The 21517-nt window shown below is 38.9% G+C and overlaps 1 protein-coding gene across 2 annotated transcripts in view; it reads right to left on the reverse strand.

The window, feature by feature from the left end:
* Positions 1–679: 679 nt before the first annotated feature.
* Positions 680–21517, reverse strand: part of EMSY (EMSY transcriptional repressor, BRCA2 interacting) — a gene marked incomplete at its 5' end in the record, with an annotated part of 37049 nt that continues 16211 nt past the window's right edge. The window contains 12 exons of one of the 2 annotated variants that reach the window (XM_082014384.1): positions 680–1333; positions 2875–3387; positions 4259–4822; positions 6171–6325; positions 9212–9367; positions 9615–9779; positions 11065–11263; positions 12155–12328; positions 13726–13862; positions 16111–16284; positions 17813–17962; positions 20071–20367. In XM_082014384.1, coding sequence (XP_081870510.1) covers positions 1139–1333; positions 2875–3387; positions 4259–4822; positions 6171–6325; positions 9212–9367; positions 9615–9779; positions 11065–11263; positions 12155–12328; positions 13726–13862; positions 16111–16284; positions 17813–17962; positions 20071–20367 — 2879 coding nt within the window. In that variant the 3' untranslated portion in view covers positions 680–1138. Of the gene's footprint in view, positions 1334–2874; positions 3388–4258; positions 4823–6170; positions 6365–9211; positions 9368–9614; positions 9780–11064; positions 11264–12154; positions 12329–13725; positions 13863–16110; positions 16285–17812; positions 17963–20070; positions 20368–21517 lie in introns of both variants that reach the window. The other variant, XM_082014383.1, reaches the window with a different exon arrangement.

Below are 21517 nucleotides of genomic sequence, written 5' to 3' on the forward strand. Positions count from 1 at the left end.
TCTTCATTAGCAGAATGTATTACAATTGTTTTTCTTATCCCATCTGAACCCAAACCTCTCTCTGTGGCTTGTAACTATCACAAAAACCCAATGTATTGCTTCAAGAAGCCAAGTCATAAGGCTAATTTCTGAAACCTACTGCTGTATACCGATTTAAGCTTTGAAACTCCCAAAATGGTCACTTTAAAAACAGCATGTAAGAGTAAAATACAGATTTTTTTAAAAGCCTTAGCTCACTTCTAAATTCGGAGGTTCAACTTTGAAAGATGCTGAACCACTGATCCCCAATTTTCAAAACCTGATTTATAGCAAAATACATCCCCCCCGTCCCGTTTGTATTAGAATTAACACACCTCCCTGTTTCACAGGAACTATTTAAACAACTTGGCCTCACTTTAAATTTTATATTTAAATAAATAATCAAAGATAACTAGAGTAGATGAGCATTTCATGAGCTTATGGCACAAAGAAATGCCACACACACCGTTATCCTACTTCTTGTAAAGCATGGCAACAAAAATCCACCAGCAAATCCACTTTACTACCAGTTAGTGACTTTGCTTATTTTCAAACATTCACCAACATGAATTTTACAAAAATAAACTATATTTTTAGGTTTATGAAAAAAATCTTAACTCTAAGTGAGCACAAGTGCAAGAAAGCTAACCAATTCCAAAACTCCGGGGGCTTTTCCAGCACTGTCAGAGACTTTTTTTTCTCTCACATGCTATTTAAAAATACAGAGATTTATTAAACATTCTCTTTCTGATGGTGTTTGCTCAACAGCTAACAAAATGACACTGCAAAATAACGATCCCTTTCTAATGAAAGCTGTTTCAGTATCTGGGCAAGGGCTTCCATAGCACGAGCTGTAGAATTCGCTGCAGATTTGCTTTTTAACAGGAGCACATTCCACTGTCACAGGTTTACTAAATCTCAGTAACTATTTTTTTTTTTTTTTTTTTTTTGGAAACAATTTGCAGCTCTTGCAATACCGTCTTGTTAAAACACACTGATGCTTCAAGGGTCCAATGAACAACTCTAATAGGCAAAGTGCTCTAAGACATCACAATACAAGGGCATCTTGGACACTCAAAATCCCAAGATATTTTAAAGTGCACTCCAGTGTCCCAATTCCTTAGGATCGTTCAGCAGAACTTCGAGAGGGGCTGGGCTCAGTGCCGTCCTCAGTGCTACTGTCCACATCTTGCTCCATTGCTGTCTCCTCATCGTCGAGGCGCTGACTGGTGAAGTTGTTGAGCTCCAGGAGCCCGCTGGGTTCCACTACCACATTGGAGCTGGAGTGACAAGGGATGGAATAGTGAGGGATAGTCTGAAAGAAAGAAAAGATTTAAGTTTTAACACGCACAGTTTTCACAGGTGAAGGCACCTGCACAAGCGCAGGTTCTCATAGAAAACGGGTATTTGGTTTCCAAGAGCGATTTTCAGTAAGGCCTGCTGCACGTTACATTATCTTAGCTAAATCTTCCAAGCACTCTTTCACCGGATTAGGTTGTGCAAGATAAAATTTGAATAATCTTGCTCTTAAGGTACTGATCTTGGCCTCGGATCTTCACTAAAGGTCTGTGACAGCATAACCAACAGTTAAACCACAAACGTCCACTATCCATCATTCCTCAAATGCAAAGCAGAGATTACTTTCTTCAGCCTTATCTTTCTCTTGTCTTTTTCAGACAAAACATTCAGATACAAGGACTAACTGGTTTTTGTATACAATACAAGCTCCGACCCTGCTCAGAGCTGCAGCAGCATAGAGGCTGAGGAAACACAATGGATCCAAGCTATTTATTTGTGCTTATACTTTCATAGGTTCTAGAAACTAAATCTACAGCTTTATACAAATGAAATTCTGGGCAGTATTTTACTTCCAAAACAGCTTGCAGCATGCCACGATGATAAATAATAGATTCTCAAAATATACTGATTTTAAGTAAAATAGAAATCTACCTTTGTCTATTTAGGGAAATGAGGACTAAAAGTGAGTACAAAAATGATGTTTTCTACAAAAGCGAAGTTAGCTGCATGAAGATTTTTACAAAGACAACGACCTTACAGAGTAGCATGAAAAATTTGAAAGCTCTGTACACAAATTATTTCCCACATCAGAAGCATTTTCACTGTAACACAAATATGATACACAATTAAACCATTCCAATCCATGTTATCATTTGTGAGAACATATACCATGCCAACTTGTCTACAAAGACTCATACCACTAGGAGTCCTCGGATGACTTAAATACTTCCTCAGTTGACATTCTGACAATGTATTAAATTATAAAACATTATATTTAAGACAGAATCAATGAAAGTATCAATCATCAGTTAGGCAATGACTCAAAGCATTTAGGCTAAAGATCAATAGTCATTTTATAACCAGTCTTACCACTTCTGAGGTAAGTGAAGTTAACAAGTTTTCTTCTGAATCCAGACCTTATTTGCTGAACTTTACCAGTAAGTAGAACCCCACTACTTAATTTTTTTACGCCATTAATAGATACTGTAAGAAATTCTAGATCATAGTTCCATAGTAAGTGTTGCAGGTCACATTTTTAAGCATTTCAAATAAAAGTACTTTGTAAAATCAGATGAGCTTGGTTTGTTTTCTTAACAGAAAAAGAAAGGAAGACACCGAGGAGACAGTGAATGATAAAATGCTAGAGAAACTCGAGCTCATTTTAAGAAGAATTACACACTTTGAAATAGAATCCATTACAAGCCTAGGAGTCAGAAAAGAACCAAAAACTGGGGAAGGAAAACAAAAATACTCCAACACCGTTCAGTTGCTATCATCACGTTAGACACGAGTTTGCTCTGCTCAACCTTTGCCTTATTTGCTCTGGTCTTCTCTTACCTGGATAACAATTTCTGATGAACTCTCTTCAGCTTTCTTTTGTGATATATTCTGAATGTGTATAAACTGGTTTGTTGTAGGCATTCCTTGCGCATCGAGTTTCCTCTCTGTTAAAGTAGGACCAACAGCAGGAGGACTTGAACCGGATTCTGTACATGTCTGTTGCTGGGGGATGGAAGTTGCCGTCATCCCTACTGCAGTCACCCTCGGCACCTGGGTACAAGGTGACGACTCTGCTTCGCTAGCCAGTTTACTAGTGGACGTGTCCTTGTTTGGGGGATCCACTATGGCATGTTCTATGTTTGTATCAATCTGAGCTTCCACCATAGACACTCTCAAAATATCTGCTACTGCTGTCTTCGCGGATGCCTGCATGGGAAATAGGCTGGTAACCGGCAATGCCAGTTTGGGCACAGAACTGTCACCTGCTACCTTTGAAACAGGAGGCGGCTGACGCCCCTCAAAAGTAATCTTTGTAACAGTGGATCCTTGCGTTATAATTGGATGCTGCACCTGAAAATCAAATTTTTGTTGTGCATGTTACAGCTAGATTTTTTTTTTTTAATTGAAAATCTAATCAATATTTCCGAGGACAGTATGGCACAAACAACATACTTGCTATTAGGAAGACAGTTGAAACTCAGTGTTCTAACAAAGGAATTAGCAATGATATGGTAACAGTTAATTGAAGCCTGGGGAAAAGCAGCTTTTTAGGCTGCGAGATAAGGAGTGTAGCAGTATAATACCACAGCAGCCTCGTTTTCCTTTGGGATTTACATCCCCATGTGATATTTGTTAACCCTCTTGTTTTCATATGTTAATTCCTGAAAGGGCCAAAAAAAAAAACTGTACTTCTCTGGAGTTACTTAAAATACATTATTTTTTTTCCACGTTCCTCATTCTTTACATTTTCCCCTTCCAAGGAAAATCAAGTTACTCCTGCACATGAAAGCCATAGAAGTTCAGGAAGATGTAAACTACAAAGGAAGACGTACAATGGAGAGGCTTAGGAGACTGCAGTGTATTCATCTTTATTTCCACAGAAATAAAAAGTGCTACGGGAACGGAAATTAATAATGTGTCATATCTAAAAATTAAAAGAAAATAATTAGGGACAAATTCCATGCACCAGTGGTGGCAGAAATTCATAAAAACTGTCCAACAAAACACGTTTGTGAGCTCTATGGATTTTTTTTTTCCCCTATAACATGTGCTTCTCTTTCCTAGTGTCAACCTTCTGACGGGGTAATTAATACCAGCAGAATGAGGAGTTCTCTCTTGCCAGGACAAAACACTGCTACAGCGAACAGGGTTGGTGTTTGGATTTTTTTTTTTTTTCCTTGAACAGCGACGTGTATTTTGCATGCTATCAATATTCCGTTACCTGGCTTGCTGGCTGTTTCTCTGAAGAGGCAGGTAGCTGCATTTGACTCTGGGGGGGTTGGGGTTGCACGTAGATTTTTTGTGCCGTTGGTGCCTGTTGCAGTTTGGGCAGCTGCTGCGTGGTTTTTACTGCAAGCACCTGTACTACAGTTTGCTGTGGCTGTGCCACTAAGGTAGGGAGTTGCCTTTCTTTGGCCATCGTGTGGTGTGGGGGGTGCTGTGCATCTGGTTTGGTCTGTGCTTGCTCCTGCTGCAGGGGGGTTAGCTTTTGATGCCTTATAGAAAGCTGGGGCATTTGTGGGAGTTTGTGCTGGATTTGATCGGCCTGCAAGTGGATTGTCTGCTTCTGCTTAGTCTGGAAACACTGCAGAGTTTTCACTTGCAGTTGAGTCTGTTCCAGCTGTGGCTGACTCAGTTTTTGTTGTTTTTGTGCCTGCGATTGTGTCAGGGCAGATCTGTAAAACAGGCCAGTCTGAGGATCTAAGGTGTCCATCTCTTCCACTTCTCCTTCCTCAGTTCCAAGTTGTTCACTGTGTTTTGTAAATGCAGTGTGACTGCTTAAGGCCTTAATAAGAAGAAGTTAGAGCAAGTTAGTAAAGAGAAATACAAATTATAAGAACACACAATCTAAAAATATTTTTAATGTTTCAACTGGCCTACTTTAACTTATTTTACCATTACAGACTCCAAATTTGAGTATTAAAAAAGAACCTTTATATGGAGATTCCACAAAACATAAGCAATCAATAGCTATTTTTATCATGTTAAAGTGTGGTATGTCTCTGTGTGACACTAACTGCATAATTAATCCTCAATGGAGACTATGTAGCCCTCGCCCGTGTCAGACTAAGTTTCAGAGCCCCTAAGGTTGCATGGTAGTTGGATATGAAACAGCAGGGATTAGCAGGTGGTTGTCCACAGTCTCTCTGCACACTACATTTTTGTTCTGCTTCTTGAGAGCATCTTCCCCATGACTTCTTCTGCAGCTTCCCTTATACCTACAGTCCACCCCATTTCAGCAGAGATCCTCTCTTCTTCCATCCTCAAAATTTTATCGCAATTTTTCTCAGACATTGCACAAATATTGTCTGATTTTTTTTGAGGGATTTGAGGGAGCAAGAGAACTACGTTACTATGCTTTGTATACTATGCTTTGCATGTATATTTTATATATATTGTATAAACACATTAATAAATGGCCTTAGCAAGATGAAGCAGCCTACTCAAAGACCTGTGAAAATACACGCTCTGAAGTGGGTTTATAACTCTAACACGGTACTTTCCTGGTCCACAGATGAAGTTTACTGAAGTTAAAGCACTGCAGAGTTGGGGAGGTCTTGAACACAGGCATTGGAGTGGCTTCAGTAAGATTTCACCCCAAGATACACTGTTTGTTCCAAGTGTTTGGGATCCTCACAGTACTGGTCTAAATATGATCTTGCTTTCTGAGGTCAGAGAAGTTTGCCTATTCACAAACCAAAGCCCTCAAACGAAAAAGAGACTGTGTGCTCTGTGTACTGACCAGATTCTGCTTCATCCCTCTTTCCCCTAAGCTAACACAATCTGAAGAGCCCAGGCCCTTGCAATACAACATATAGAAAAAAGCAGGTTGCTGCTGTTGAACAGATGACATACAGACAGCAAGAACTCATCCAGGAAGCACTATCTTTTCCACAGTGGCTGTTAACACTTCTTACTTAACAGTCTCAGCTAATCTCACTAACTGCTTCCCTTTTATTCCACCACCCTCACCACCAAAACAGGTCATATTAAAATTAACTTATTAATTTGCCTTTACACTTAGCATTTTCAGTGGCAGCAACACGACATACTCATTCAGAACAAGCCCTGGTCCTCTATCATTCGTTAACTACTGCTCTTTATAAGAGTGTTGGGAAAAGAAAGGGTACAACCTGCTGCATGATATGGGTAATTGCGCCTGTGGAGGATGCGGGGATAGATTTCACCACAACAGAAGTCTGCGTTGCTGTCTGCGACTGAGCCACGTGCTGCAGCAGAGTCCTCTGGGGCTGAGATGACTGCTGGTGGGGCTGGGACCGATGGCTGACTGAAAGTAAAGAGGTCAGTGGCACTTCTCCAGAACTAACTGCAGTAACTTCAACTATTTGCTTTGCATTTCAGCTTCAGCTGAAAGCACGAGTGAAATAAAGATCTGAGTATGAAAACCATCTTTTTACTGTATGCCAGCTTCAACCTTAAAGCGTAGATCTATTCTGAGAAGCCTCTTAAAGCAGCAACTCAGGGGTTTTGCTTTTGTCTCGGTTTCCTAAGTAATCACGCTTGGTCCAAACCTCCTCTGGCCTCCTTCTCCCAACGCAGCAACTTTGCAAGCAGAATTTATACTCTATTTTCAGCTAGGTTCTTTATACAGAACCAGCATTACGCTGCAGAGCACAAGTTATTCTGTGGTTTTTACACTGTTAAAAGCACCTGCATGATTGACTGCAATTAAGAACAGCAAGCCTTACTCACTGAATCTCTACCACTGACAAACTGCAAGAAATACTCTCCAGAGCACAGGCTAAATTGGAAAGATTAGCAGTTAGAAAATGCCTGGGTATTAAGAAAGCACGTGAGGTTGATCAGAAACCACAGACCAAAAAATGGAAACCTTGTCATGGATCTATGGCACTTTTTAAAACAGATCCAGCATGAGTTATGGAGCTAGGGTGATGGCTTTGTAATTAAATAGCGGATTGACAGAGAAATGATCTTCTACTGAAAAAACAAACCCCCCACACAAACCATTCTATATTGCAGTCACCGTTAATCCATGAATCCAAATCACTTTATGCCTGTCCATACTAACATGTAAATATTTGCTTTAATTAACTTTTCAGTTACAAAATAATTAATAACTGAAGGAGAACAAGCAAAGTTTCAATTCAGTTGTAACTTAAAGTTAAAAAGTTTCTAGTGACCTTCCTGAGAGTTAAAAGAAAGGTCATATTTTGAATTAATATGATAATTTTACTTTTCCACTCCAAGAAAGGAGTTCTATTATATCAATACCGGCCTGCATGCTGCGCCAGATCCGTCGTGGATATACCCCAACAGTTTCTGCACAATTTAAAACTTCATTTAAAAAGAAAGTTTCTAACCTATATGGTTGTGTAGATATTCTTCCGAATGTGAACCAATACAGTGTTGTCTTCCTGAGTCTGCAGACAGACAAAAAATGGTGACACTAAGATGTGTGAACAGCTCCTTTCACCTCACGAGGAAGAACATGCTGAATCCCAGCTCCCATATAGATTAAAGTGTGCCTAATCCTTTGGTCTGGGCGCATGCAGGAGATTTCATAACAGATTAGAGACTGTTTACTATCTCACTGCTGCATTTTTAGCAGAAAACATAGCTACGTGGATTACTGATGAACTGAGAAGTAGAAATGAAAACAAAAATAGAACCTCAATTACCAGCATTCCTTCCCCTAGTTTCTGTGAACACTGCCAGGGGACAAAAACCCATGAGCAAAACAACCAGTTTTGTGCTGTAGTAGAAACTGCTGCTAGTCAAGCAGCCTGTATTTCTCCCATAGATTCCTGTACATCAACTCAAAGTTTATAAAAATCCCAGTATTTCAAACAGTAATCATAGCTCAAGGAAATTGTCAACTTTTGTATTTTGTACAGCTCCCAAGCTGCAGGCAAGGACTTCAGTCTACAAAGACACCAACTGCAATTTCCCATCCCCCCTGCAAAGGGCTCTATTTTACATCAACTTTTACAGCAAGCCCCAGAAAAAAATAGAACCTTGAATAGAAGCTCACTGCACAATATCTGTGTCAGTGAAGATAACTGACTGTTAATTGGAGATCACTTTAATACTATTGTGCTTTTGAGTTTGTTTTAAAAGAGATCCAAGGGAGCATGACTAAAACATTCAAAATTGAAGCCAGATACAGTAAGTGGTATTTAAAAGAATTACAATAACATTCCTCCTCAGCTCCAATTTCACACTACTTAAATTTATATCATACGAAGGCTGGAAGCAAAGGGAGGAAGTACAGAGCACGCAAATGACAAATGAAAATATCAGATCAGACATTTAACACTAAAAACACTGGACTTCCAGAAATGTACTTATACAATATTATAGTCAAGTTCTAATTCTCTTTTCCAATGCTGATTTTCAACACAAATTTACTTTCATTTTCCAAATAAAGTAGGGAGACCAATAATGTGGACTTAAGAAATTAAAATGGAAAACAGTTAATCTGATCCTCTCACGTATGTATGAGAAGTGTCTCACATCTAATGTTCTGAGGTAGTGGGGAGCACAGAGACAAGGGAGTCTAGGACTTGAAGAAAATGGACAACCAGAGCGGAGGAGTCAAGAGTTTAAAAAGGGCTGAATCCCAACCAAAATTTCAATTTGAATAATTTATTTTAAAAGTGCAAATTTAACAGTTTAAAGCCTTCTAGCAAATGAAGAAACTGGGGACTTGGCACTACATTAGCATGCTAAATGCACACCTGGCTTAAAAACCCACTTAGTCCTGGTAAGCAAATAACATTTTGCAAATATGGGTTAAACTAACTCAAAGTCTGACGCCTGCCGGTATGTACAAGAAATAGTATACAGCTCCTGTAACTTCATTTGCTACTTTTTCTTTACTAGACATTTTCCTTAAAGACAAGTGGGACAGCCTGTACTCTCCATCAAGTCAGGGAACAGAAAGTCTATTCAACTAGGATGTCTTGAAGCAACAACCCTTTCTTTCAGTTAGAAACATTCTCCACTATGACCCAGAAAAGCAGATGCAGTCTCTCTTCCCTGTACAGGGTCTCAAGAGTGGAAGAGAAGACTCATTTCCTCTACAGCAAATTATAGTGAAAACATGAAAATGAAACCCATTGTACGAAAATTCAAAAATTAAGTCCTCAGACTTCAACTGCAAACCCATCATCACACTACCTTAGCCACTTACCAGTTGTGATATATTCAGCAACTAATTCCGATTCTACTACAGCAATTGAAGGACTTTCTGGAGAATGCCTCTTTTCTTGGGTCATCTGGATTGGGACAGCCATTTGGCTCAAGTCAATGGTAGGCTGCCTTGGCTTTGATTCTAACTTCTCCTTCACTGCTTTAGAAGAAAGAAAAACATAAAATACACCCCCAATATATAAAACTCCAATATAAATGCAAAAGTTTAATAAAATAGACAGTGAATATTATATAATAGATTCAAGCATACTGTTACAGCATAAGAAGAAAGGAATAAAGCCGATTCAAGACAGGTGCTTTTCAATTACAAAACTTATTACAAACTGCTGCTTAAGCAAGTAATAAGCTTTGAAGTTATCCTAAACAACCATGTGTTCTCACACCTGTTGTCTGCTGAAGTTCCAGCAAAGCTTTTATTGTGGAAGTAGCTGACTGAGATTCACTGGATACATCCTGGTAAATTATTGTAGGGCTTGTGTCCACAGCAATTTCATGTTCTGACCAATCTTGACTTCTTGAAGCAATCACATGGACTACAGGCTGAGAATCTGTTTGCAAAAGAACAAAGGCACATCAAGTCATCACAGAACCATTTTTGGTTGGAGGCCTCTTGTCCAACTTCTCAATTTAAAGCGGGACTGTCGTTCAAAATGAGATCAGGTTATTCATTAACCATCAGCATTCTGAACACTGCCAAGGATGCATGCTGTCATTCTGCACCACATTAGTTTTTATTACAACTGACTCTTGAAGTAAAACACTGTTGATATCATGAACAGTTTCCAGCAAAAATAAGATCCCTTATCTTAGTTGTTTGTAAAAGCTTTGGTGTGAACAATCAAAGTTCAGCAGGTTTCTTTGTATGTTGCATTTCCCTTGGATTGAGCTCTTTTTCAGAAGGTTTTATCAGTTCAGGTGATCAACATGTATTTCAGCATTCTGAATTAACAGCTCCCAAATTTTGATGTTTGTTGAATCTTCAAAACTTTAATTTATTTAAAATGGCAGTAGAGACCAACAGTTACAGAACTATACAGAAAGGGTGATTGAAAGGCAACTAAGTACACGCTTCACTGAGACACATTTGCTTTTATTTGATGCAGTGATACACCCTATGGTCACTCCTGACCAAAGGCTGTGTGTTACTTATGGCCTATTATTTATCCTCCTCTACCACGGAAAAAGCTACATCCATGGCAGCATCCCCATCAGACTGCATGTCTGATATATGTCCTGATGCACATATACGGGCCTACAACAGGACCAAAATTTATGTTGGTCGCATGACAGCTTTCAGTCATGCAATGGAGAGATGCTTCAATACACTCAGGAAAGAGGGTGGCAGACACTGGGCTGCCAGAAAAAAAAAACAAAACAAAACAACAAAAACCAAAAGAAACGCACAAAAAACCCAAAAAAACCCCAAAAGAAACCTGCTACACTGCCTACCTCTGGCAGACACCCCAAAAAGAGGGAACAGGCTGCGGGCCACAAGCATTGTAACAGCAAGTCAGAGCCCAGCAACCCAATCTAGTTAAAGATGTCCCTGCTCATGGCAGGGGGGTTGGGCTAGTGGCCTTTAAAAGGTCCCTTCCAACCCAAACTATTCTACGATTGTAAGAAACAGTTATCTCCACTTTTCACATAGGAAATCACGGCATATAGTAAATAGCTCATAAAAGATAAATAAAGCCATAAGGGAAGAGAACAATGACACTCACTGCTAACCAACTGGGTGAAAACTTGTGCTAAAAGGAGACACTGAGTTACATGAAACTAGTTAGCATGCTTGGGAGACAGTCCATTTGTATTTTATGCGACACTAATACACACCTTGGGAGCTCTGGGAGGACTCTGTAGAAGAAGAGCTGCTATCGGTGTAGGTTTGTGGTTCTTCTTTCACTTCTGGGAGAGAAGAGTTTCCTGTCTCTGCTACCCTTGATGCCTGTTGTAACGTTTCAGTCACTAACTGCCTAGTTTGTTCACTCACAACCGTTGCTTGAAATGTCACTGGCTTTGGTTTTATGAGAACCTAATTAGAAAGACAAATTTTGTGTGTAGTAAGAGCACAGAAGAAAACAGATCTGAGCAATCAGAGTACAGGGTGCCACTCAAATAGATCAACGTACAAGACCTACATAATATTCATAATTTACTGAAAAAGTCTACCTGTAAGTTCAGCAGCTCTGATTATTAAGCCACAAAGCCCGAGTAAATGGCAATGCACAAGAATGTAGTTCTCACTCAGATTTGGAGGGCTTAACACAATAAACCACTTCACAGTCATTTTTCAGGGCTGGATACAACTATGGTGTGACAAGAGAAAGCTATGCAAGTGAGCTGGAACATGCACTGCACTGATAAGGACAAGTACCTCACCTCCACAGCCCACAATAAATAGTGTCTTGATTGTTCAAGACATGCGAAATATTGTATCTTATAAAAGTTTAGTTCTTTTAAATACTAAGTGCCATCAGAGAAAAAGCTGAAACTGAAATTGTCCAGAATAAGTCAGATTCTCTGTACGTAGCCCCCCAACTACAACCTGAACATACATTAACCAGAAAATAACTTCAGTAAAACCTCAGATTTGATGGATGACCTATGTGCAGAATCTGCACCTCTGTTTCTCACGATCTAGCCATTAGCTGTAAGACTTAAACAGGCATCTAAAGCCTGTTTAAAAACCTGACAGTTTTAACTAGGGAATCCTTTGGGGTTGCTCTAGGCCTCCAGAAACAGCTAACATGCAAACACTGTGCTCAAGAAATCAGAATCAAGGCCACCTCACTACACCCCTAAGTCTCATTCCCCATAGACATATATTAATCCTGCAACAAATGCATCAATACAGTGAAAAATTATTTACTACCCATTAAAATTTAGGGGTACATTTCAAGACAGAAATGGGTCCTCACTGTACCTGTGTTTTCCCTTGCTGACCATAAACAATTTTAGTTGGGATGATTTTGGTGGCTGGCTGGACCGTGGACCCTATTCCTTTTGGCTGTGTAACAATCATTTTTGTGATGGGTCTTGTGGCAGTGATGATAGCAGGTTTTGCTCCTGCTGGCACTGCCTGAATAGTTTTCTCCCCCTGCAGAGAAGTCAAAGTTTACACGTTAACTTAGACAAATTTTTCAGAGACCCACTTCTCTAAAAAAAAAAAAAAAAAAATACACAGTTATAGGTGAGTGTGCATACCATGAAATCAAGCTGCTGCTGCAACTAGACTTACCTGATACAAAAAAACATTCTAAGAACAGAAAACCCTACAGCTTTGAATGGAAAAACTACCAAAATCCCCTTTTCCATTACTTTACCTTTTGAGCAGCTCTGAAGGGGTGAACAAAAAGGAGTAAGTAAAAGACACTGACAAGTTTTTTTGAAGTTGCTTCAAAGAATTCATGTAAGTTGGAACTTTCCTCAAATCCTTCACAACAGCTGATTCAGAGCTGTTTCACAGGAAACAATTGACTTTGCAATAGTACTGACATACGACTAGACTCCTGATAGCTTAAAAGCAGCAAAAGAAATTGAGCATGCTTTTTTTTAGCTCTGCAGAGTAACTAATCATATGAGGAACATCTGGTCTCCCAGACCAGTCCTCACAGTATTTCCACAAATTCCCATCAAGTACCTGGAAATCCCAAGAACCATACTTGTTTCCGAAATATCATCACATTCTGCTGGTTGCTACTGTGTAATATCATGAGATTTCCACTTCTGTGAAAATACAGCTTTAAGCTTTGTGAATTAGGAGAGCTCAAAATTTTAAAATAAATTCCTAAAAGGTTTAAAAAAAAAAATCCCTACCCAGCTCTGCTACTCAAGTAGACTTTCAAAGACTACATGATTAATGCATTAAATCTCACAGGTCTGTCTAGGAACATAAAGCATGTTCATCATTTTCACTCACTAGCACTTACAGCTAAATCCAGTTGAAGCTGGAAACTTGATTTTGCTCTTACTACACATCAGGTTATCCAAAAAAATAATTCAACGCTATACAATACTCAGGTACAGGATGTTATAGTGTTACACGCCACAAACTGAAAGGTGGTACCCTTACTGTGAATAGTATATGGAGTTTATTTCTGCCCTTTACATTGAAAAGAGAAATGGTTGGAGATGCAAGTTTGTAACACAGGACCGTGGTTCTCACTAGAACACAAACAGGGTAAGATTCGAGTAGTTTTCTTCTAGTTAATCTCTTCAGGATTACAAAAATCATTAACCACTGGGAAAAAGGCAAGCTCAAAAATTTTTATTCTCCTTTAAATTTGAGAATAGTCCCAGCTTGTTTTAAGCATCTTTCATAGCCTGGAAAACATACTTGCTTTTCAAACATCCCTGAGATTAAGGCATGCTGTATCTGTTAGGAGAGACTCACACACAGTTTGCTTTTAACAGGGACTTCAGCAGAATGAATGCAGCAGCCACCACACAGCCAGCCACTTGGCTATCAATTTGAGACTAGAAACTCTTACTTACCCCAGCATTCAACAGCGTTGTGACAACATTTTTGCCTGGAAGCCCTTGAATTGTAGTTCCTTTTCCAGTAGTCTTTTGCACAACAATCACATTGGGTTTGGATGTCATTGGAATTGTAGTGATTTTGGTTGTAGTTCCTAAATTTTTGCAGGAAAATAAATAATGTGCCATTTATCACATGTACGTGTCCTTCCACTGTTGGTGAGCTATATAGGAATCATTGTATTTCAATCCAGCAAAAGAATAAAAAGGGCTCCAACTGGAATGGGAATTTATGTCACCCAACTCAACATATAAAGATCTACAAATCTTTCACCTACAGTAAAAACAGGCATGCCCAGGACAGAGTAATTTATTCTGTATTTATTCTATATAAGGACAGTCAGCCCCTTCTCACAAATTACAGAGCAGACTAATACAGCTCTCTCAGGCTAATGTCTAACTTTACTAAGGAATTGGCGGGGGGGCGGGGAGGAGATAAGGACACCACTAATACTCAACTCAAGGTCCTATTTGCACAGACAAATGTTCTTCTACAGATAACCTCTGTAAAATAGTTTACGTACCAAGAATGTATCTCCAGTCAAGAGAAATAACAGCTCTTTCTGGGACTGAACTTTCATAATACAAGTGACAAGTAGTGGATTGAAAGAAGGAAAAAAGAAAAATATGCTGTTGTTTTACAATCAGTTCTTAGAAGTTGAGTTTAGAAGTGTGGGGGTTTGGTTTTTTTTTTTTTTTTTTTGAAGAGCTGTGTTGGCTGTTTCTGTTCCTCTCCCAGTATTTAATTAGTTCCATTCCCTGTATCAGGTTTTTATTTACCTGCAGTGACAGCTAATTCTGGTCAGCCCTCCACAGCCTACAAGAGTACATACACCAATATGCAAGTCATCAGTTTTATCAGACTGCCATTTCCCTATCTACTCAGAGAGCCTTTTATCAACCTTCCACTTTCTCCTTGAAGAAAGTACCACTCAGTCATAGCAGAGCTGCAAACCCAAGGATTCCCCTCACTGTCTGACTACCATTAGTCATGCCTGTAGATACTTCACTATATACTTCAGATCAATAATTCTACTAATTCTGGGAAAGGGAAGACATGCTGACATGAGATCATGATTTATTTAATTCTAGTAACTTCAGAGGCATCTAAAAACTGCTCCCTTAGCGAATAAACAAAAACCCACACCCCCACCCCCAAAAAACCCAAAACCAACCCACCACTAAACAATAAAAAAAGCAAGCATCCTTTCCAAACTTGTGTTGTTTCAGGACAATTGTTATTACCCTCATCAGGATCAGCCAAGGCTTTCCCCGCATTAGCTGGTGCTCAGAAGAATAATACTTGCATTTGTGTATAAACTCGCTAGTAGATCCAGGAATCTTCCTAACAACTCATCATACCCACAACAGGCTAAAAACATTACGTGTTCCCAAAGAAGCTACTGTATCAGCCCTAAATATAATTTTGTAGAAATGAGGATCTGAAAAAAAGAGGTACCTCTAACAGACTACACCCCAGAGTGGGTTTACTGCATAGCTTGTGTAGCATCTTCCAGCGACAGAAGCTGGCTGGTGCCGTGTCAGGTCTTTGCCAAGTACCACCAACGGACCTCTCAGCAATTTAAAGATACAGGATGAACAGATCTTGCTGTACATGTGCACCTAGCTAGGAAATGCAGCACATCTCCTCTGCATTAGCACTGTTAAAAGTACAAAGCAGATGCTAAGAAGTTGTGATTGGTATGAGTGTGCTTGGTCCTAGTCCTAAAGAGACGCTAAATTTAGGGGCTAAGCTGGCAGAGAGCATAAAGGCTGGTCAGCAGGCCCAGGAAGATAAGCAGCAGGGTCTGCATGAGGCTGGAAGGAAAAACGTAAGCTAGGACATGGGGTAAAGGAAAGACAGGCTGACACTGATAAAAGAACAACAAGATAAGGTGGAGACTGCACAGCTGAATTTAACATGCACAGTTCATTTTTATTCTGGTTCTTTGGACGTGCAGTAGAAAAGAGCAGCATCCAGATTATAAAACACTTTAAATTGGGGTAATACTGTTTTCTGATCTTTCTGCCCTTTAACAGAGGACAAAATAGTAGTTCTCCTCCCTCACATTTCTCTTTTCCTCCCAGGCTTCCCTCACATTAGATGTTTCCTTTTTAAACACAAGAACTACTGCAATCCTTAAGAACACGTTACCTCCACAACTTCTACCCACTATTTTCTTCTTCATCCTCAAGTATTTTACTTCTGAATTAACTACTTCTCCAATAAAGGTCCTAATAATTATTTGAGCATATAACCCACAGAAAAAGCCCTGAACAATTAGAGCAAGTCTAAAGTTACTTTTGAAATAAGTCTTAATATCAAAGTACACATATGCATACCAGAAACAATATTACTGCTGATAATCTTCCCTCCCAGTGTTGCCAGTGATTTTGGTACTACGGTAATGATGCTACCACTTGTAGTTTTCACGTAAGTAGCAGCCCCTGGAGTTCCAGCCATCCGAGCCCCTATAGAGGGGCTAACCGTTGGCCGCGTATATGTTGCTTGAGTTCCTGTTTTAAAGGGAGAACAAGAAAGTTCACTGTTAGAACATGATCCTCTACTGGTATTTGTGGAAAAGTAAGTTAGTTTAGAAAAAAAACACATCAGTTTCTATTCAAAGAGACCCCACACTGCAATTTAGTACCACCCTTTACAATTCTGCTAGCACTTTTTAAAACCCACAGAGCAATATTCAAGTATATACCAACTTTAATTTAATGTAAGAGTCTTCTGAAGTATTTTCCAAATATTCCATGACTGCCCTATTTTAAATTCATGTCCTTGTGTGAGATTTTAATTTTCAATAGCTGTTCAGATTCTGCCTGTATGTTTGCCATTTGCTCCCTTAGATGCCCAAGAGTTGGGCATCTGATGACACGACCAGAACTGATCCCTTCCTCTCTTGAAAGACACTTACACTCTCACTTCTCCTATATGACAAATTGTTTATAAAGAACACCACCAATGACTGGTCTAAATATCACTCTAAGACAAAATTATAATTTACAATGATAATGCAATTTTATGGATTTAGCATTTAGTAGTACAAAAGAAACGTCCTTGACATGGTATAAATGCTGTTTTTTCAGACCTACTCCTCAGAACGGAAACAGAACTGAGTCCACGAAAGAAACTTGCTCAAAATAATCATACAAGTCAAGAGCTACAGGAACATCGTAATTCCATTCTGCTTGTACTGCTGCAGATTGTTCACTACAGACCTTAACTGCTAAAGATCACAGAGCAAAACAGTTTGTTATAAAAAAAAGCCATGTGTTCAAATCCAAGAGAGCACAAAAGAGGTTTTGCCAATTAAATGAACTGCAAAACTGCTAGATTCTTTTTTGTACTTAAAAATGTTTTTACAAAGTACTTCAGAAGTTAAAAAAAAGAATATTAACCATTAGCTCATGCTAATATTCCCAATCCATGCTAAAAATTCAGGAAGTTACTCTCACTTAAGTAAGTAACAGTTTTCTGAAAACCAGGATAAAGTTGTCTTTCAAGTTTTCCTCATACAATCCATCCCACATGCAATCTGAACTTTAATCAATAAGAAAACACAAATGCAATTAGATCCCCAGGAAAACACTGGGAGTTTAAAATTCAATTTACTGGCCTTTTTATAAATCACTGCAGGACTATGAGCAAGTCACCCGTCTAATTTTAAAGTCTGTATATGTACAATAGGAATGATGCTTGAGATTCCTAAAAAGTTAAATTAACAGAAATTGTCTAATATAAGGTGCTACAGAAGTGCAAAGTATCAGTATAAGTTGCAAGAAAACTTCCTTTAAAATAAACGCAGTGGGGCAGAAACGATCATATTTTGTGTACTAATTCAGAAAGATCATGAGAGGAATAAAAGAGCACTCAGTGCAAAAATCCTCATCTAAAACAAATATCAACAGGATTGTGAACATGCTGTTGTGCTCACTGTTCACAAGAGAGAAGTGCTTTTTGTTTTTACCCTAATAAACCATGTTTCATCACCTGTATGTCTGGGTTTACCCTCCCCTTCTCAGAGCCACAACTTACCAGTGGGAGTAGTGACCAGTTTAGTTGTCATGACAGTCCCATTACTGCTAACCACCATAATAGGTGAATTGCTACTGCTGGGCAAGGTCGCTGTAACTGGTTTGGGAAGGATTTTACTGGGCTGCACCTGTTGAGTGATTATTTTAACACCTAGGAAAGGAGAAAGGTCACTGTTAAAACACAGGCACGAAAAGTTACTTTCTGAAATGCTTTCTCAGACCAAGTCCTAGTGGGGAAGTAGCCTCACAAGGCTTCTATTCTGAGCCCATGTATTCTTGATCCTGAAAAGAATTTTTTTTTGGGGGGGGGGGATTGCTTGGCGTTTTTTTGTTTTGCAAATAACAAGACAGTCATCATCTTTGTCTTTCATGTGCCTGTTTCAATTCCTAGCTACTGCCACTGAGGCAAGGGATTCCATTCCATCGTTGATTTGTTGTAGTGATTTTTAACGTTGTCTGGTCCATGATTCAAAAAAAACAGAACGTTGTGACCTGTTGGTTCCTGGGAAACCAATACTGAATTGGTTCATATACAATGAACCATCTAAAAGTAAGAGTGTTCTTCATCACTTCAGTCTGTAAATTCTAATGTGACTTAATTAGACCTAGTTGAATTTAATCCCTCTGAATAAATTAAAAAAAGCTTTCTGCACAAAGAGTATTAGCAGGTGTAAGCAAGCAACCCTGGCACTGGCTAGGGAAGGTTGCTTTAAGTAAACTGCTCTCTCTTCTCTTGGTTTTTTTGGTCATCTTGAAGCCACAAAGGAATTGGGCTGAAATAAGCTCCAAGTAGAATCAGCAAGAACAAAAGATGAGAACATCTTACTACAGCACAGATTCTGCTCCCTCCCTCCTTCCCTCTCAATTTGTGTAGTGGGATGGGACCTCTGCAAGATTCACTTCTCAGCTGCAAACCATGAGTTTCATGTCATCTGTTCAAAAAGTATATCCAGGACACTTGCATCTTATGTTCCATGACAAGGTACATGCCATGAAACACTCAGCCTGAATTAATCCCATCTAAATGTAGACACTTATATTTGTACAGAAATATTTCTAGGTGAACAATTTGGTCCACTCGGGATGTGAAACATCCTCTGGAGATACTTTCTTCTTTCTATGTTAACTATAAAAGCACTATGGAACAAATGAGCTCCAAACTTAAATAATGAACTATCTGAAGTTAGGAAAGATAAACTTGAGCCTTTGACAAAACTGGATAAAAAGCAACATCTCTGTGAAAACTGATTCACATCTTCCAGAAAGAACAGGTATCAGATGGCATTTCCAACAAAACTTTAACTAAAAAGAACACTGAGCCTAAACCCCTGGTAGAAAGCAAGGAGTGAAGCTCTTATTAATCAAATATTGTTCAGCAACTGGAGGAAGGAGGCCTCTTATCTGTCTTCATTGATGGCTATTTTTTTCTTAGGCAATGGTCCTATAATCCAAAAGGAAGTTTATCAAAGGACAGGAGTAGGGCTGTTTATTTTTTCATTCTATGGTCTATTTTACTTCTTTGATCTAAATAGTATGAATATAAAATAATAATTTTACTGACATGTTTAATATAAAAATATGGACATCAAAATACTTTGCACTTCTATAGCACTTCTTCCTTTAGAATTTGGTAACTTTACAAGCATTACATCTTACTACATCTCACAGAGATAAGGACTGTATTGTAGAGCAGAGTAAAGCCAAGAGAGAAAAATTATACGACTTGCCCAAAGTCAACTGAATGAATCATTGTTACAAAAAGAACCCAGTCCAACTTCCAGTCTCAGATCTAATTGTATGTGCTTTGACAAGTACCTCAAAAGTAGGTTTTGATTTCTGGACCCAAGAAAAGAATTAAAACATGGATCAACTTCTTTTTCCAGTTGATACCGCTGAACAGCTCTTGGATCTTCAGAAAACTGGTTTCTTCCAGGTTGCCAATCATGTTACTTTTAAAGATATTTACATACCTTTCAATCTCTAAAGATAAAGCATTTATTCCTAAAGCATGGTCTGTAATACCTCAAACCAAACAAGAAGAGTGACAGAACCAAATTCTTCAATTACTGTTAGCTGAAAACATTAAGACATCCTTCACTATCTACTCATACCCAAGTCTACTGCCAAATCCTGTACTCAAGCAATTATACCTTAATGATAGCTCCCCATGCACCTTTTGAGACAGAATTCTGCCCTAGTTCGTGAGCTGTGGTTAGAACTCACCACTCAGCAATATGACCCAAGATTAACTCCAACTACCTGATTCCTGTTTGATCTGAATGGTGGGCTTGATGCCAGGTGGTAACTGAGATTGCTGTGGCTGCTGTTGAGCTACAGAAGACTGCACCAGCTGTTGCTGTTGCTGCTGCTGTTGCTGTTGTTGCTGCTGCTGTTGTTGCTGCTGCTGTTGGGCCTGTTGTATTTGGTGCAGCTGCTGTTTGGGGGACTGCTGATGCTGTTTGGGAAACTGTGCTAAGATCTGAGTTGGATTCCCAACCAAACCTTTTGGGGAAGGTAGTCTGGTAGAGGCAACTTTAATTGCCGATGTAGACACACCTGTGAAAGAGTAAATGGTTTAAGATTGAACTGTGCAACATGAAAGAAAAGGTATTACAATTTCTTAAATAACTTTGCATTTAAACTGTCTTTAGTACTGAAAAACGCATAGATATACATGAGTGAAAAAAGTTTCCACATAGCAGAAGTGCTCTGTTCAGAGGCAAAGACGCTTCACACAGATTTTCAGTGTAGCAGCAGAACAGCAGCTAATGGAAAGCCACAATCCCAGTCTGCTTCCTGCACCTTTTGTAGTACAAATAACTCAAATATTTTCAAAGCCTGATCTTTAAGCTTCAAGAAAGCAAAATTTTTAGTGAAAATCCTGACTAGAAAAAGTTAGGGTATGAGAAAGACAAATATCAAACCCATCAACATTAAAAGGGAGTATCTGTTAGTGAGCTCAAGGTTATTTTAAAAGAATGAATAAAGTACTGGTATGTAATTTAGAAAACTGTGGAACATACATTTTTTTGTGCTGATAGGTTAGGTGATCCACAAGTAATAAAGTGATTAAAACAAGTTTACAGTAAGATGGAAAGACAAAGTTCCAGAATACATCTCAATACTTATTTCTGTCATTCTCTTACATAGTTGTCACAACAATTCCAGCAAAATTTGGCATCGTCTCTAATTCTAAACTGCACATCCATAAGCACCAAAGACGACAAAAAGTCCATGTCTTATGAAGGTAGTTTTTAGGCAAGTCCCAGCTGTAGTGGAAAATAGAAAATCTCCTCACTTATTTCTCTACATTTACAGATGGCAGTGATAATGATAGAAATCACAATAAACTACAATTCTGGCAATCTAAATAACCACCCTTTTCTCACTGCATCATCTAAGATGGTTTTTCCATTTCCTTGGTCAGCTATTTTCATTCATGAATTTAACTTTCTTCACATTTGGAGTGATTATTAGTTTGTCACAAAACATTTCACCAGCATCTTCTGCAATGACATCAACAGTCTTGGGGGAAAAAAAAGTTAAAAAGATATTCCATCTAATATAGTTTAGAATTATACCCCCTTCCATGATCAAACCCAACTAAAAATCAACAGCTCAAACAATACAAAATTCTGCTGTAAGCCCTTGTGCTCTGCAGTTTAGTATCTTCAGGACCTGATTAACAGAAGCAATATGGAAGGCA

This window comes from Phaethon aethereus (assembly GCF_964289735.1).
Source record: "Phaethon aethereus genome assembly, chromosome: 1".
Taxonomy (NCBI): Eukaryota; Metazoa; Chordata; class Aves; order Phaethontiformes; family Phaethontidae; genus Phaethon; species Phaethon aethereus.